The 16,766-nt window shown below is 41.5% G+C and overlaps 1 protein-coding gene across 1 annotated transcript; it reads right to left on the bottom strand.

Moving 5' to 3' along the window:
- Window positions 1–2,164: 2,164 nt before the first annotated feature.
- On the bottom strand, window positions 2,165–10,508 carry LOC148046268 (vomeronasal type-2 receptor 26-like). The gene is made up of 6 exons (XM_087714644.1): window positions 10,417–10,508; window positions 9,274–9,565; window positions 7,550–8,413; window positions 6,526–6,753; window positions 4,639–4,765; window positions 2,165–3,066 (listed from the first exon to the last, which is right to left on the bottom strand). Exons 1-6 carry the CDS (start codon window positions 10,506–10,508, stop codon window positions 2,165–2,167), a joined length of 2,505 nt encoding a protein of 834 aa, XP_087570770.1.
- Between the last annotated feature and the right edge of the window lie 6,258 nt (window positions 10,509–16,766).

Below are 16,766 nucleotides of genomic sequence, written 5' to 3'. Positions count from 1 at the left end.
CTTATGGCCCAACATTGATTGCCATGGCCCTATTGCTGTGCTGCATTCCAATACCACCCTGCCCGGAGCACAGGAGGACATCCTTAAGCTGGAGGACAGATGAGCCAACCAAGTCCTCCAGCGGGATCATCAGGCAGTGGCCTGGGCAGTGTGGGCCTCCATGTCAGCGTCCTTCTTTTCTCACTCCAGTCTCTGTTGGCTCCAACAGCTAAAGGAGTGCATCCCAGCGGGCGATTCATGAGCACACCAGGACCTTAACAAAATAATTGCAGCTGTGCAGTTCACCACAGATGCCACCCTGAATGCTAACAGATTCACATCCAAGGCCATGGCATCTTTGGTGGCTTCGTGAAGGCTCCTATGGCTGCACCAATGGCAATCTCATGTCAAGCACAAGAGGTGTCTGGTGTCGGAATCATACAAGGGGAGAGACCTCTTTGGGGACTCGCTTAATCCCTTATTAGTCGAGGGAAAGGATGAGCGTAAGATCCTACCCTCTAACCCTAAGAAGGGCTTTGCCCGCTCCACACCCTACCTTAGACGACAACAGTTCAGGGCTCAGGATTATGGGGGATCCTTCAGACAATCAGATTATTTCCCCTCAGGTTTTCGCCAACAGGACGGATTTGTTTACTGCTCCCGGAACCAACAGCAGTATCTGCAGCTGAGAGGGGGGAAATCCAAAAGGCCTTTTCGGGGTGGTGGTAACCAATACTACCGGAAACCTTAGACTGCCCCAGGCTCAGACTCTCATTGAGGGAAGGCTGCGAATTTTAGCAGACCAATGGGAGGCCACAACTTCTGATCCCTGGGTCAGGGCCACAGTCAGGTTCAATCTGATCTTGGAGTTCGTCTCCATCGGAACAGATAGTGCTCACCCAGGGATCTCTGGAACACCCGGAGGCCTGTTGGCTCCAGTTGACCACCTGGTGGTTGAGCAGCTAGCTCTGAAAGGGGGTGAGTACTCAGATAGAGTCTAGGTATGGGACATACCCAAGTCCAGCCATTCTCAAGGGACGGAAGTAGATCGTTCTAGCTGGTGACTCTCCGACCCGACCGCTTGCAAGATTCTATGGCCAAAGGCTGCGTCTGCAGAAGCGAATTTATCTAGTTGATAGTGTCTGAAAAAGGACAAAGGGGACACCCACGCTGCTGCCCTGCAGATCTCGTCCAATGATGCCAGAGTAGACCACACCATGGTGGAAGCGGTGCTCCTTGTGGAATGAACAGTAATGGATGCTATCTCCACCCTTATTGAGAAAGGGTGTTGATACTTACCTGATACGCCTCTTCTAATAAGGGGAGAGATAGCATCCAGCCCCCCCCATCTGTTGTACCAGTTCTAGCTCTGCCTCCATGTTGTGTATAATCTGACCTCCTTTAAAGTTCAAGACTCTTTGTACCAATTATAATTTCTTACTAAAGCCATTGTTGGATAACATCATTGAGTCTGTATTTATTTCCTTTGTGGAAAAACTGGGTAGAGTCACTCCAGGATGGGGTTATAAGGCTTGTTAATTAATTAATAATCAGACTCAGTCCAATCAGAGTATGGACAGTGTCAACCCATACATGGATGCTATCTCCCCTCTTATTAGAAGAGGCGTATCAGGAAAGTACCAATGCCCTTTCTCTTTTCTTTTGGACTTTACGTGTACTCATCGTTTCTGGTGTTGCCAATAAAATAGATAGTGAGTTTACCATCCCAATACCACCCAGGAGTGACTGCCTCTTTTGTTTTTCTTTCTTTGTTAAACAGTGTTAGAACTAGGTACAAAATATGTTTAAGATTTTATTTTTTACTATCTTAGTTTATTGCATATTATAAGATAATACAGAAAAGGAGGAAACTTTCTGACCATGTTAATAGCCAAAAATACCACAATAGGGACCAGGAAATGCATTACATTTGAACAGATATTAGAGCACTTATCAGTCTCTGCTTTTTAATCTTGGCCAGTTCCTAGATTATTTTAGAGAGCTGGTCCACTGTTTAAGTTCAAGAAATCAAAGTTTCAGTGAACAAATAGGGATAGAGCGGGCAAAATGTACAGTATATAAACAAGTAGATAAAAGTACTATTTTCCTAAATCTTCTACTATGAATACAGAAACAGAATTCTATCTCCAGAAGATTCTATCAAGAATATAACAAATGCTTTTTATCATTCTTTTCTTCTAATTAATAGTTCCCGGTTATTCAGTTCTGGTTGTAATACAATGATATAGCATTTTGGGAAAAAGATGCAAATTAGAAGTCCAGCACCAGAGGCTAAGATGGAAAAGATTTCCACAGCCACCATGTATTTTCCCTTGGAGCTCAAGTATGCTGGGACAAAGGACAGCCAAACACTGCAAAAGACCAACATGCTAAAGGTGATGAACTTAGCTTCATTGAAACTGTCTGGTAGCTTTCTGGCAAGGAAAGCTGTGGTAAAACTGATAAGAGCCAGGAAACCCATATAGCCAAGGACACAATAAAACATGATCACAGAGCCTTCATTACATTGTAGTACAATTTCTTCAGGCACTGAGACCATATCAACATCTGGGAAAGGAGGAGCCACCGACAGCCATAAAGTACAGATGATTGCTTGGATCAGGGAGCAGGAAACAACAATGGAATTTGTTAATTTCTTCCCCACCCACTTCCTCATCCTGGATCCTGGTTTGGTAGCCATAAATGCTAGAATCACTGTGATAGTTTTTGCCAAGATAGAAGAAACCGCCACTGAGAAGACCATTCCAAAAGTAGTTTGTTGCAAAAGACATGTCACTTTTCCAGGCTGGCCAATGAATAGAAGTGCAGAAAGGAAGCAGAGCAGGAGAGAGATGAGGAGAATGTAAGTCAGATCCCGGTTGTTGGCTATGACGATGGGAGTGTTGTGGTTCTTCACAAATATTCCTAGCACCAGAACTGTGACTAGGGAAAAAGAGTGTGCAAGACAGGCTAAACTCAACCCTAAAGGTTCTTTGTAAATCAAGAAACTGACAATTTTTGGAACACAGAAGTCTTTTCTTGTGTTGGGATAATAGTCAGCTTTGCATCTAAAGCATTCATTTTTGTCTAAAGAAAAGAAGAAAAGATGTTGTTTATTTTGCAAGCATGTCATTAATATGAATGGTGTCCAATTATAGTAATAAACCAACTTTTAAAAGAAAAAATTAGGTTTATAGAAGGTCTCCAAGCTCACTGGGTTTTGATAAATTTTGAACAATTTAATTATCTTTTTATTTTTTGAATTTTATTTAAAATTAAGAATCTGTCTCTCATGAAGAGTAGAAGCATAGGCATATTCCAACAAAATTGGAAGAATAAAAGAGTGTTCAAATTCAGTGAAAGAAAAAATATCAAGGCAATTAACACCTTCCAATTCCAGATATTAGATATACAGCTGGACATTAGATATGAACTAGGAGCCTTGGATAGGGAGTCCAGAAAAATAATGATATGGCGAGAAAGAATATTTGTATCTCAGGGTTGAATTGTGGGGGTTTTGGTGATCTCTGAACTTGGTTGTTTTCTTGCAGACATTTAATTCCCAAACTAGATAAGAGCAGCAATACTACAGTGCTGTTGATTAGTGTTTGTTTATCAGACTTGGTAGCTCCTTGTTTCGGATATTGTTTACTGCTTAATTGTCGGTGTTAATATCTTCTGGGTGTTGATTGATAGCATGGAAATGGTGTGGTCTTTTAGCATTTTGATGTCGCGTATCTTTCTGTGCCTGTTAATGGCTGATTTGTCTGAATATGTGACCCGTCAAATGCCCTCCTGACAAAAGTGCGCTGACAAAACCGTGGCAAGAAACCCGCGACGTCGAAAGCACTCCCACAAAAGAGCGCCGACAAAACCACGCCTACAAAAGCGTGATTAGGGTTAAGGTAAGGGTTAGGGTTAGGGTTATTACGTTGTTTTCGTTGTTTTTTGATGGCGCGCTTTCATCAGCGCGCATTTGTGGACACGCTTCTGTGGGTGCAATTTCAACCTTGCGGTTTTCTCGCCGCAGTTTTGTCGGTGTGCTTTTGTCATGTCCGCATTTGTCGGTGAACTGTCTGAATGTCAGGGTTCCAGCAATTGTCTATCATTTTTAGACATTGCTTGCTCTAGGACAGTGTTTCTCAACCTTGGCAACTTTAAGTCCTGTGGACTTCAACTCCCAGAATCCCCCAGCCAGCATAAATCCACAGGATTTAAAGTTGCCAAGGTTGAGAAACACTGCTCTAGGATGTTCAAGGTTTCCTAGTTAAAACTACAGTAAAATCTGTCCAATTAAGAAATTTTCATTATGTATTCTGATTTCTAATTGGTTTCATAAATATGCTCTGCTAGTCTTCTGCCGGTGTGTCCTACATAGGATTGTCTTACACTATATGTTGTAGACATATCCTGTTTTCTTTTCTTACTCTAATGTATTTTTTGGTTTACTTAAGATGTTAGGTGGGCTTTAGTTTGCTTCTGTACTACTGTGATGCCATGTGGTTGAAATAGTCTTTTGGTTGTTTCTGAAATGTTTTCATGTGTGGCAGTATTACCTTTTTCACAAATTGCATTGGTTGTGTTGTAGTGTATTAAATGGTCAGGCAGATTTATGCAAATTTATTTCCCGTAGTCCAGATCAAATGATAATATTTTTACCATTCTCAGTTGAAATGCTCCCATCTGGGCATGGGATGCAATCATAGCAGCAAAAGGGCTGCCCTTCCTTGACTTTCTTGCTGAAACCTGGATGACAGCTCTCAGTACAGATAGAAATAGGCTGCACCTAGGAGTGAAAGAAGATAACAGTAGTCTGAAGAAGTCATCAATTTTTATCAACATTTAATGCACACATTAATCTCTTTCTGGTCTGTAACACTTTTGCTTATATTCATCCATTTATATAGTTTGAATAAATCCCCCTCCCCATTAATTTGTTTAAAGCAGAAAAGGCAATCAATATGTATAGCAAAAAAAGCTCTCTAACAAAAATATTTTGTCTTGCAACAAAAGAGTTAACTTCCATTTCTCAAACGATTGGCAGAACCTTTAGGAGGCAATAAAATATTGTATTCCAAAAAGTGGAAATAAAACATTGCTACTGTAGAAAAAAAATAGAAGAGGCTATCATCTTTCAGGTGCTTCCTTTATTTTGGACAAAATAAATCAAAGAACTACCTGTCTCAATTTAGCTAAGAGTATCCAAACACTTTATCATATACTGCCAAACATTTTAAATGTTATAAGTGATGCGAATGGATGTCTTCTTATTTTAATATTCCCCCAATGGTCACTTCCGAAGTCAACTGTGCTACTCTGAAGATCTGGGTGTCAACACTTGAGTATTTAGGGTTTGTGTAATAAATATGGTAGAAGTTGGTGCCTTTAATAGCAAGCTCATCTAATTCAAGCCACATGCATCTAATATTATTTATTATGTCCTAACCCCTTCAATCTTTTTAATCTGGTAATTTCATTTAAAATTGAGCTATGACTAAGAGTTCTTGCTATTACTTCATTGAGGTTCTAATCCACACCCAACTTCCTTGGCCAGTATGATCTGGGTTAGGAAAAATGACATACAGTAGGTATTACAATTCCTAGATTTATATGGTCAGTAAAGGCCACAGGAGTGGCAGGAATGACAATTATTTCTTATTTAGACAGAATTATTTAGACAGTCACTTGATCTACGTGAGCTCTCATTTTGAATCCACATCCTGCAAACAATTTAGATATATAAATTTCACTGTATCAATTTCACTAGTTCACCATCAGTTTATCAGCATGTCATGACTAACTCTACTTGTATCAAGCAAAAACTCTGGTTTGACCAATGCTACATACAAATAGTCCTTGACTTATAACCACAATTAAGAACAACTTTTCTATTTCTGAGTAAGATGGTTGTTAACATTGAGTCATGTTAATTATTTTTGCTACAGTTGTTAAGCAAACCACTTCAGTTGTTAAGTAAATCAAGTGGTTGTTATATTAATCCAGTTTTCCCATTTGACTTTGCTGATTGGAAACTGGCTGGGAAGGTTGCAAATGATAGTCACATAACCTCAAGATCTTGTAACCATCATAAATACCATATCAGATCCTACAACCATCATATATCTGAGAAAATCAAAGGAAGAAAGAAATCAAACAAATAAATAAAATACATAAACAAACAAACAGGAAGGCTGATTGGCATTGTATCTTTGTAGAGTTGCTAAACAAAGTCAAGGATTAATTGTGCATGCCAGTATAGATGAAGTAAAAGATTTCAATTTTAAGAGCAAAGTTACCAATATGAAGAAAGCTTAAACCAATATGTATAAATGTAGAACAACACCAATTTGCAGCAATAGATGTAATATTAAATAATATGCTTTTGTTCCAGACATTATTAGCAGAGGTAGCCATCTAAGCTGATATGAGTAGGATCTCATCATACGAATTGACATAAAAATTTTTAAACTCAATAGTCTGTACAGATCTAGCATTGTCTAGAAAATGAATACAAATCAGAATTATGGTGGGATAACTGGACCTTACCTGTTTGAACAAATTGTGCCATGTAATGAGGTCGTCGTTGATAGTTAATGCTTGATCTGGAGGTGCTAGGTGATCCACCTTCCCAACTTTTACACGAAGAAATGATTTGTTTGAGAAAGCAATCCAGTTGATAATATCAAATCCAGCTCTTACTATGCCATTTTGGTCAAAGGAGATCTGGTCCCCAGCACTATTGTTAAAAGAGACTCCTCTTAGAAAGTAATGAAGCTGAGCAAATAAATAAATAAACCAAATAAATAAAATTTAACTTGGAAAGTTAAAATACTCATTGCCATGATGATAGTTTTCATAGCAGAAAAAAAGATATACAATTGTATTCTTTGTTCACATCTTTTACATTTACTGTAATTGGATCACACCCACATAGAACAATAGAGTTGGAAAGGACCTTTGCAGGCAGGAGACCCTATACCATTTCAGATAAATGATTTTCCAAGCTCTTTTTTAAAGCCTCCAGTAATGGAGCACCTACAACTTCTAAAGGCAAGTTGTTCCATTGGTTAATCACTTTCTTTGATTTCTCTTCAGTTCTCGGTTTTTTTCTCTCCTTGGTTATCCATTTTTTCTCATCTTGCCTATTGGTGCTTTGGAAAATAGTTTGACCTCCTCATCTTTGTAGGAGCCCCTCAAATATAGGAACACTGCTGTCATATCTCTCTCTCTCCCTCCCTCTCTCATATAGTTAGTCAATCAGTCAGACAGACAGATACAGAAACAGGCATAGACAGACAAACACAATTCCATGAGAGATTCAGAAGGAAAGAGAGTGGGTTTTCTACTGTTATGCTCACAAATATGACTTTAACATCCTAAACTTCGCTCAGAGGGATTCAATAGAATTCAAAGTAAACCATTCAGATAGTCACAATGGAAATGAAATATTGGGACAAAGCTATGAACTGTTATTTCATATTCAGGAGATGGGAAAGCAGATGAAATGCAGATGTAGGCTTACCAACATACCTAGATGCATGGTGCTGTGGCAAATGAGGATATTGATTACCTGTAGGATATCTTGTTTATGATTTTTTTCTCCTCTTCTGACCCCCATTGCTCTATGTTTATATCTAGCTGTGGATATGGCATGGAGAGCATGAGCTATTGCATAAATACCATTGTAGATACTGTAGCTATGGCCAGTCATGTCTATTTCAAAAATAGGTGCAGGAAGGCTCTTCAGATTCTCTGTCCCAGTACAAATGTCTTCAGGCACATCACTCACAACCTCACCTGGGAATACACAGTTGAAAGCATCTTGCCAAAACTGACTGATAAATCCATTTTCCTTTCTACTGAAAATGGGGTTTTGCTTTGCAACAAATGACCGAAACTCTGGTAGATAAGCAGAGGGCATTGAGAAGGAAAGGGCACCATGGATTATTTCTGTACTCCAGGAACGTTGAAATGCTGAGCAAGTCAGTTCTACCTGGGCTGACATTATCCACACAATACCTTTTGGTTGAGCATTTGTTTTTTCTATACTTGGCATATATTGCAACCATCTCAAAAATATCATGGTGAAAGACTCTCCATAGATGACAAATGCATTGGCTTTACCACCCATAACCTGATCATAGATTTTTATTCCTTTGTGAAGCATATCATAAAGTCCATCAATATCACTAAATTTGCCAAGTTTTTCAATGAAAGAGTAGCAAATCCCTCTTTTGGATAAAACTGGAATAACAGTTTGTACAAATTTTTCGCCTTGATCATCATCCATGGTAAGGATCCCAACCCATGTCCACCTAAAATGTAGGAGCAGTGAGACAATCCCTGCATACTGGAGTGGATCTGGAGGAACCGTCTGGTAAAAAGTGAGGTCTGGAGATTTTTCATTCATCAATGGAGCCGAGCCATAAATAAGCTAGAGAAAAGCGAAGAAAAATAAAAACAGCATGCATAGAACCCTGACAATGTACATAAAACATATTAAGAATCCTACCAGTACTTACATAAAGCAACCTTCAACATGTTTAGTTGAAATCCCATTTCAGTTCCTGCTGTATATACTGTATACATCGTTTTATCATAAATCCTATGGTGGTGCCTTAAATTTAGAACTCATTGGAACATCCCTTCAAACTCATCACAATGATACTAAATTGCATTAGGCAATTCTGAAATGTTTTACTGGAATTAAAAATGATTTAGAGAGATTATGTATGTTTTTGAGCCCCTGATCCATGAAAGAACATGGATCCTTCTTCCTTATTTTGCTAGAATTTGGTGATATTCACTGACAGGTAAACAAAGATGCATTCTACTTTCATTTTTTATCTGATGTGCAATTTTTTCTGTGTGTGGCTTTTACCCAAATTAAAACCATCAATATTTAGGTTGCTATTTCATTTTAAGTCTTAGTAGCTTTGTCTTATTTGTACAATGTTCCTTTCGGCCTTCCTGTTCTGATCTGGTCCTGTTGCTTCCCAATATCCTGCATTTTGTTTCCAAGAAAGTCATGATTTCCTTTCTGTCACTTCTTGTTTCTGCTTATCTTGTAGTCCACAAATGTAAGGTGTAGTGTGGAACCAATGCTAAGGATGGAATTTAGACTATTTATTAATATGGTTTGAGGAGAGCCCTTTCTGCCAGTCATTGGTCTCTTCTGCCTTGAAAGGGATGTTAAGAAATTATTCAACAATATTCAACCAATTAAAATTACCTAACTGAAAGGTTACAGAATTTATTTACATTAGATTTCATGCACATAATAAAAAAAAATACCTGTGGAATTTTATAGATATCCAAGATGGTGGAGATGTGAAGAGAGATTTCAGCATCTAATCCTCCAACCACAGATACTAAATTATTATGGATGTTGCAGCTGTAGTTGGGAATCAGTCTCTTCACAGATGAGAGAAACAGCATTGTAGCCTGGTAAGTCCTTTGAGCATTGTCATAGCTGTCATAAATATGGAAGCCTAAAGTAAGATTGGGTAAGATTTGAGGGTTTTCATTTATCTCCTTTACAGCAAATGCCATAGCCAGGATGTGTTGGTAATTCTTAGCAACAGGGCTACAATGAGACAATATGAATAGAGATAAATAGTACCAATTTTTGCTTCAGAACACTTTATTCTCTGCACAAATTGAAAGCAATGTATAACTTTTTCCCAGATACACACTCACACTATAAATACATATATAATTATATATGGACATCACCCATGAAACTTTATTAGGTAACAGACAGAAGGACAGGGATAAAGGCATTCATATATGTGGATTTATAATTACTTGTACTGATTATATAAATGAAATTAATTATATTTAAAATGAGGAACTGAAGGAAACTAAAACTCAGATTAAATGGTTTTTAAAGGTAGAGCTATTTAAATTTCTGCAAATTGCTAGGCTTATACACCTTGGCATTTCTATAAAAGTTTCTTACTTGTGTTTCTGTAAGAAAGCAGATTGCTTTTCCAGAAGATTTTTCAAATTATGAATACATATTTCCCAATCAGAAAACTGTATTGAAATTGAAAGGGCAAAGTCTTGAAAAATTGTATGAAAAAAGTAGCAATATAAGAGATTTGGCAGGAGAAACAATGAAGACAATGGAAATATTACAGGAAGAAAAAGAAGAGGTTTAAATTAGTCTTCTACTATCCAAGTGGATACCATCTTCTATCTCATGCTTCAATTCCCACCCATTTTCAGAAAACTAGTGAAGAGAGTCACAAATATGAAGGAACCTAAGATTTGGGAACGTTGATTTAAATGTGCGAATACTTTCCAAACTATATTTCTCAGTATCTCCTTAGTGTTAGCAAGAGTAATTAGCTTATATTAGAAGACACCAGAGCCAGATATTAGTATTTTAATAACTGATATATTTAAAACATAATTAAAAGTACAGTTCCTTACATAAAATCTCCACGCACTGCTGATGGGGGAGGTTCAGTTAAGCTGATTTGTCTGAAGACAATTGCAGCCTGTGAAACAATGCCACCAACCATAAGGTCTCCCAGATAATGGTATTGGTGATACGGAGTGTGGGGATTATAGATGCTGCACCTGTCCCTCTTGCATACCATGTGAGGAAGTAGTACTAGCAGCAAAACTAATAAAAATGCCATCCTCTGTAAAAGGCAAATAATAAGATTTTCTCTTCTTCTAAGACCCAGCCATTACTGTATCTGTGGTTAATACAGCCTGACTGGAATGGTGTCTCAATCTCAGTGGTGGGATTCAAATAATTTAACAACTGGTTCTCTGCCCTAATGATTTCTTCCAACAACCAGTTCAGCAAATTGCTCAGAAAGTTAACAACTGGCCCTTTGGAAGTAGTGCAAACTGGCTGAATCGCACCACTGCTCAATCTCCTGGTAAAGTCTGAACCTTGGACTGCCTACCATTAGAACGATGAATTCTTTCCTGTCCGAAATCTTGACTCTTCTCTGTGGCTCTAAATGGCATCAGTGTTTATGCATATATATCTCAAGAGAGAAAAAGAAGAAGGCAGCAATCTTAGTTGTGAGTTTTTTTAGTGAGCAGTGAACTCCATGGTGAAGGAGCAGAATAAAATGCAAATCTTTAGATTCAAAACAGAAAGGCTATTATTAAGTCATATGTCCATTTCCAAAGGGTTTGCTGATGAAATAGCATTCCCTATAGATTAGCAAATTGGAGTATGTTAATAGTACAGAAGCTCACAGTTACAGTGGAAAGGTTCCCCCTCTCCAATTAATTAATGTGGAAATAGAAAAATACTGTCTCACCGGGACAATTTCCATTTATATGTTTCTGACAGACATTCATGTATGCAAAGAAAAAAGAAATGGTTTTATTTCAGAAAAATGATGAAATAGTGTTCTGAGCTTAGGTGATATTCGGCTGTTCTCATTTTAGGACATTGCTGATATAATCCAGAATGTAACAGCTTGCATGCTGTTGGATGTTCACAGATTTACCCTTGTTATGCTTTTATTGCACAAGCTATAGTGACTCCCAATTTCCTTCTGAGTCCAATTCAAAATGCTGGTTATCACCTTTAAAGCACTACATAACTTGGGACCTGGCTATTTACAGAATTTGATCTCCCGAAGAATATATGTCTGTGCCACTAGGTTAAGGTGACCAGATTTTCAGATTGGTAAAGAGGGACACCATTGACCGGGGGGGGGGGGGCTTGATTAAAAATTTTATTCACCCCTGGGTCACCCCAGGACACTGAAACCAGCATAAATACAAATCTGTTGCCAAACAAAATTTTGATCACGTGACCATGAGGATGCTGCAATGGTAGCTAAGTGTGAAAAATGGTTGCAACGGTCGCTAAGTGTGAAAAATGGTCATCAGTCACTTTTGTAACTTTGGTCACTAAATGTTTTCCCCCTCCTCAAGACTCCTCACTTCTTCCTTCATTCCTCTTGCTTATCTACCTTCACCTTATCCGTCTTCTTTTTTTTCCCTCTCTTCCTTCCTTGCTCCTTCCATCATCTCTTCTTTCCTCATTCACTCCCTTCCTCCTTTTTTCTCTTCCTTCCTCCTTCCATTCTTTCAGCTTCATTTCTTTTGCCTATCTACCTTCTCTGTCTTTCTGCTCTTTCCATTTCTCTCTTCCTCTTCGCTTCTGTTCCTTCCTCCTTCCCTCCTTTCCTATTTCTTGCTTCTTCCTTCCTTCTGCCTATCTACCTTCACCTTCTCTGTCTTTCTGCTCTTTCCCAGTCTTCCCCTTTCCTCCCTCCCTCCCTTCTTTCCTTTCTAGTTCCATCTTTTCTTCTTTCCTCTCTCCCTCTTTTTCTTTTTTCCTTCCTTCCCCCTTCCTCTTGCCTATCAACTTCATCCTCTTTGTCTTTCTGCTCTTTCCCTCTCTTCCACTTTTCTTCCTACCTCCTTCCCTCTTTTCTCCCTCCCTTCTTCTTTTTCTTCCTTTCTTCTTCCATCTTCCTCCTTCTCCTTCCATTCTTTCTCCTTCCATCCATCTTTTCTCCTTCCATCTTCTCCCCCCTCCCTTCTTCTTTTTCTCCCCCCCCCCCTTCCTTCCTCTCCTTCCCTTTCTCGCACACAGGAAGGGGAGGGGGGGCTTTCTAGTCGCTTTCACAGCATAATTTCTTTATCTAACTTTTAAAAAACAGTGTGCAAATCAAACGAGATTTTCGTAACCTGCGAAGCACCAAGTTATATTATGTTGTTACAAATTCGCAGCTACTCCATTCTTTCCGATAGGGAACTGCATTTCCCAAGATGCCTCAGGTTCTCAAAGTGCTGAACGCGGTTTTGCAATTGACTCCAGCGAGGCCCGGTAGCCGCCGGCTGGGGTGGCTGTCAGGGCGCTGCGGAGCGGACGCGCCGTTTGTTACTGCTTCCAGCAATCAAGACACACAAGGGAAGGGACTGAAACGGACGCTGGCCACAGGAGAGCGAGGCTGCTGCCGGCCGTTTCACCTCGCGCAGAGAACTTCCACTGGGTCCCGGGGTGTCTGCCGGGCGGCACAAGCCCGGGAGGCGAGTGGAAGTTTTCTGCGCGACTGAAACAGAAGCCGCGGCAGGAGAGTGAGGCTGCTGCCAGCCGTTTCACCTCGCGCAGAGAACTTCCACTGGGTCCCGGGGCTTCTGCCGGGCGGCACAAGCCCGGGAAGCGAGTGGAAGTTTTCTGCGCGACTGAAACAGAAGCCACAGCAGGAGAGCAAGGCTGCTGCCAGCCGTTTAACCTTGCGCAGAGAACTTCCACTGGGTCCCGGGGCTTCTGCCGGGTGGCACAAGCCCGGGAAGCGAGTGGAAGTTTTCTGTGCGACTGAAACGGAAGCCGTGGCAGGAGAGCCACAGGGGAGGGTGGTGGGACACGACCATGCCTCACGGACTTGCAGTGTGGTCGCTGGGAACCGCGCAGCATAGGTGCCACCACGCCAGTGAGTCCGTGACCGAGTGGAAGTTCTATGTGCGAGCGGCGGCAGTTGTTTCACTCGTGCAGAAAACTTCCACTCGGTTCCAGAGCTTCTGCCACCCGTGGCGGCCCAGCACAGGGGCTGGCTGTGACGCGAGGAGGTGAAATGAACTCCGCAAAGGGGGAGAAGGAGGAGACTAGGGCTGTCTCCTCCCCCCAGCACCTCCCGATTCCCATCCGTACCAATTCATAACATGATTACTCACCAGTGAGTAAGCGCAGCTGCAACCCCAAAAGACGAAATGAAATGGAGACTCGCGCAGGCGTGCTCAGCTAAGCGGAGTCCAGCCAATCAGTGAGCTGGTTGGGATGGAAAATTATCAGCATGTGGCGTGCTGAAAATTTCCCATCCCAGCCAGCTCACTGATTGGCTGGAGTCCACGCCAATCCAATGAGTGAGCGGCAGGCTGGGCTGGCTTAAATTTGTAGGATAGAACGGAACGATGAGCCAGCCCAGCGAGCTAGCAGCTGATGGGCGGGGGAGTGAGGGAGCTGCGAGCGCCAAAAAAAGCGTGTTTTTTAAAGAACCGTGCAGGACGCGGGAAAATTTATGAAAAAGCGTGGCTGTCCCGCCAAATGTGGGACGTCTGGTCACCATACACTAGGTCCACTAGGGATATGCATACACCAGGTCACTTCGCTGAAATCCATCTACCTTTTGGGACTTTGGAAGTTGGCCTTTTCAGTGACCTAGCTAGTAAAACAATCTCCTTTGGGCCCACACTCTTTTAACCTTTTGGGAGGCTATTAAAACCTGGCTTTTTATCAATATGTTGGGAAAAGATTCTATAGATCAAGAGTCCCCAGTTGTTTTGGTTCTGTGGACCGGCAGCAGTGGCTTTAGCTGCGGGGCGGAATGTTTCACGCATACAGCCTAAATCCTGTGTATGAGCAAATAAAGTTTTGCATCCTGGCCTGCTGCTTTGGTGGCCTGGTTCCCAATGGGTCAGGGTCTAGTATTAGGCCACAGCAGGGAGGTTGGGGGGTCCCTGCTATAAATAGAAAGGACAAATTCTATAAAAAGAAAATATGGTTTATATACTGATACATCAGTGGTGGGTTTCAAAATTGTTTATTACCAGTTCTGTGGGCATGGCTTATTTTGTGGGTGTGGCTTGGCAGCCATGTGACCAGGTAGGAGTGGCTTTGCAGCCATGTGACTCGATGGGCATGGCCAATGTAGCCGTCTGTTTTGCCAATGTAGCAGTCCATTAAACAATACATAGCAGCCCCCTTTTTTATTCTTTTTAATACTGCATGAAGTTTTTGCTCTAGGGTTTTTTTTTACTAGGGAAGTGGAGGTTGGCAATGCCTGGGGATTTCTGGGAAATTCTCCTCTGTGTTGGTAGCACTAAAATAACCAAGATGATATAAGGTCTCCTGCTGGAGGAGGGGGTTGGACTAGATGATCTCTGAGGTCCCTTTCAGCCCTGGTTTGCTGTGCTATTTCAAAACATCCTCTGAAGCTGTGTCTAGTGCCAGGTTTGTAGTCCTTTTTCTCTCCCACCCTCCCTCCCTCCCTCTATCCATCCATCTATATCTCATTCACTTTCCCTTCCCTTTTCTCCCTTCCTTCCCTCCCTCCCTCTCTCCTTCTCCTTCCTTCCTTCCTGTGAAGAACCCCAGGAGGTCTTTAGTAGGAGGAAGAAATGCCAGGCATTTTTAAACTGAGAACATGTCCATTGATAATCTGGCATTCTTAGAGCTCTATTATTGATTAGCTTAGCCTGAGCCTAAGGATAGCAGCTACCAGAGGTCTTCAAACTTGACGACTTTAAGACTTGTGGACTTCAACTCCCAGAATTCTCCAGCCAGCAGAGCTGAATTCTGGGAGTTGAAGTCCACAAGTTTTAATGTTGCAAAATTTAAAGACCTTTCTGCTTGCCCTATGGTAAGGATTACTTTCTTTCTTTCTCTCTTGAAGCCTGCCCCCCACTTTTGCTCCCAGGGGGCTGCAGGGAGGCTTGCTAGCCCCCCCAAAAAATCTATTTTGGGCCTAGCAGACCTGCTGGGAACCACAATGGGCACACACACATACCCACGTTCTATTTTGGGCCTAACAGGCCTGCCTGAAGACTGCTGGGAGCCATAATGAGGCCTCGTGGGGACTCTGGAAGGGGCTGGGGAAGGGAAGATTGTGAGCGGCAAGATGGGGACATTGGGATGGGGTGAAGCAAACTCCAGGTGGGGGGTAGTGAAACTTACCTATAGGCAGGAGGAGGAGGTAGCTCAGTTAGGGCACAGGGCAGGCACCACATGGCAGCTAAGGCAGGCAAGGCATCTTAGGCAGAGAAACCACCCGGGAGGTGAGGAGTGACTGGGTGGAGTGGGCGGGCGGGGCATTTGCACTTGGCGCCTTCCAGATGCCAGTGAATAGCACTCTGCATGGCTGGAGCGGGGGATTGCGCGGCCTCATGATGCATGGCCCAGTTCCCATTCCGGAGCCAATGCACCTCTGCCGCCGCCGCTGCTGCCACCCCAGTCTGGCTTTTTCCACGGATTTCAAGCCAAGTCTTTCGGCAGTGGCTGCTCTGGACGCCACCATAGGGTGTGCCCCCAATATCGGCATGCTACGTTCACTAGATGTCTGATTAAATTGGTACCTCAAAATACTTTAAATGGTAGGGGAGCTTTTGTCTTCCACCCAGAACCCTTTTACATTTTCCCACAAATCTTGTTAAAATGATGCTGAGGTTAAAGAATGAGCTTGAGAGAAAAAATATTTCTCTGTGTGCAGATAGAACAAAATAAGACTTGGAATGCAAAGACACAGAACATATCAAAGTATAATGAAATAATAGAACATTTCCTTACATTATTTGAAGTATATTGATTTTCTGACTTAGCATTCAATTTACTTTAACTAACACTTTAGCCTGCTAATGGAGTTGCAAAATTCATCTTATTGGGGACCTAAATTGAAAGTTATTGTTTAAAATGACTGCATTTTTTTTGCCAAAATTGGAAACTCCATTTTCTCAGGGTTCAGTTTTAAGTGTTTTTCCTGATATCAAAAGTGGAAGAAAATATTAGACTATATATAACTGTATATAAAAATAACTGTCACAATTAGAGCCATGAAAATAGAATATTGTTCAGTCCTTGATTCTCTCTGAACTTGGGTGCAGATTATCAGCCTCTGCTTCGCTGCTGCTTTGGCTTCCATTGAAACGGGGAGGAGGGCATAGTATTTGGGAGGGGAATCATGTGCTGGAGGAGTGTTCTAGAAGCTGTCCTGACCATCTCTCTGCGCATGTGGAGAAAGGGAGTTTCCCGCCAAGGCTAACTGTCCAGCATGATGATGTTTTTTGAAGATATCTCCCACCTG

The sequence above is a fragment of the Thamnophis sirtalis genome, unplaced genomic scaffold (assembly GCF_051295495.1).
Source record: "Thamnophis sirtalis isolate CommonGarterSnake01/CBP01778 unplaced genomic scaffold, rThaSir2_p1.2 scaffold_4, whole genome shotgun sequence".
NCBI lineage: Eukaryota > Metazoa > Chordata > Lepidosauria > Squamata > Natricidae > Thamnophis > Thamnophis sirtalis.
This window is presented reverse-complemented; position numbering and strand designations above follow the sequence as displayed.

Coding starts and splice junctions, on each gene's coding strand:
- LOC148046268 (XM_087714644.1), bottom strand. CDS start 10,508: ATGGTTGGTGGCATTGTTTCACAGGCTGCAATTGTCTTCAGACAAATC. Junction 9,566..10,416: donor GCAGTGCGTGGAGATTTTAT/GTAAGGAACTGT, acceptor GTCTCATTGTAG/CCCTGTTGCTAAGAATTACC. Junction 3,067..4,638: donor GAGCATTTCAACTGAGAATG/GTAAAAATATTA, acceptor TCTTTTCTTTAG/ACAAAAATGAATGCTTTAGA.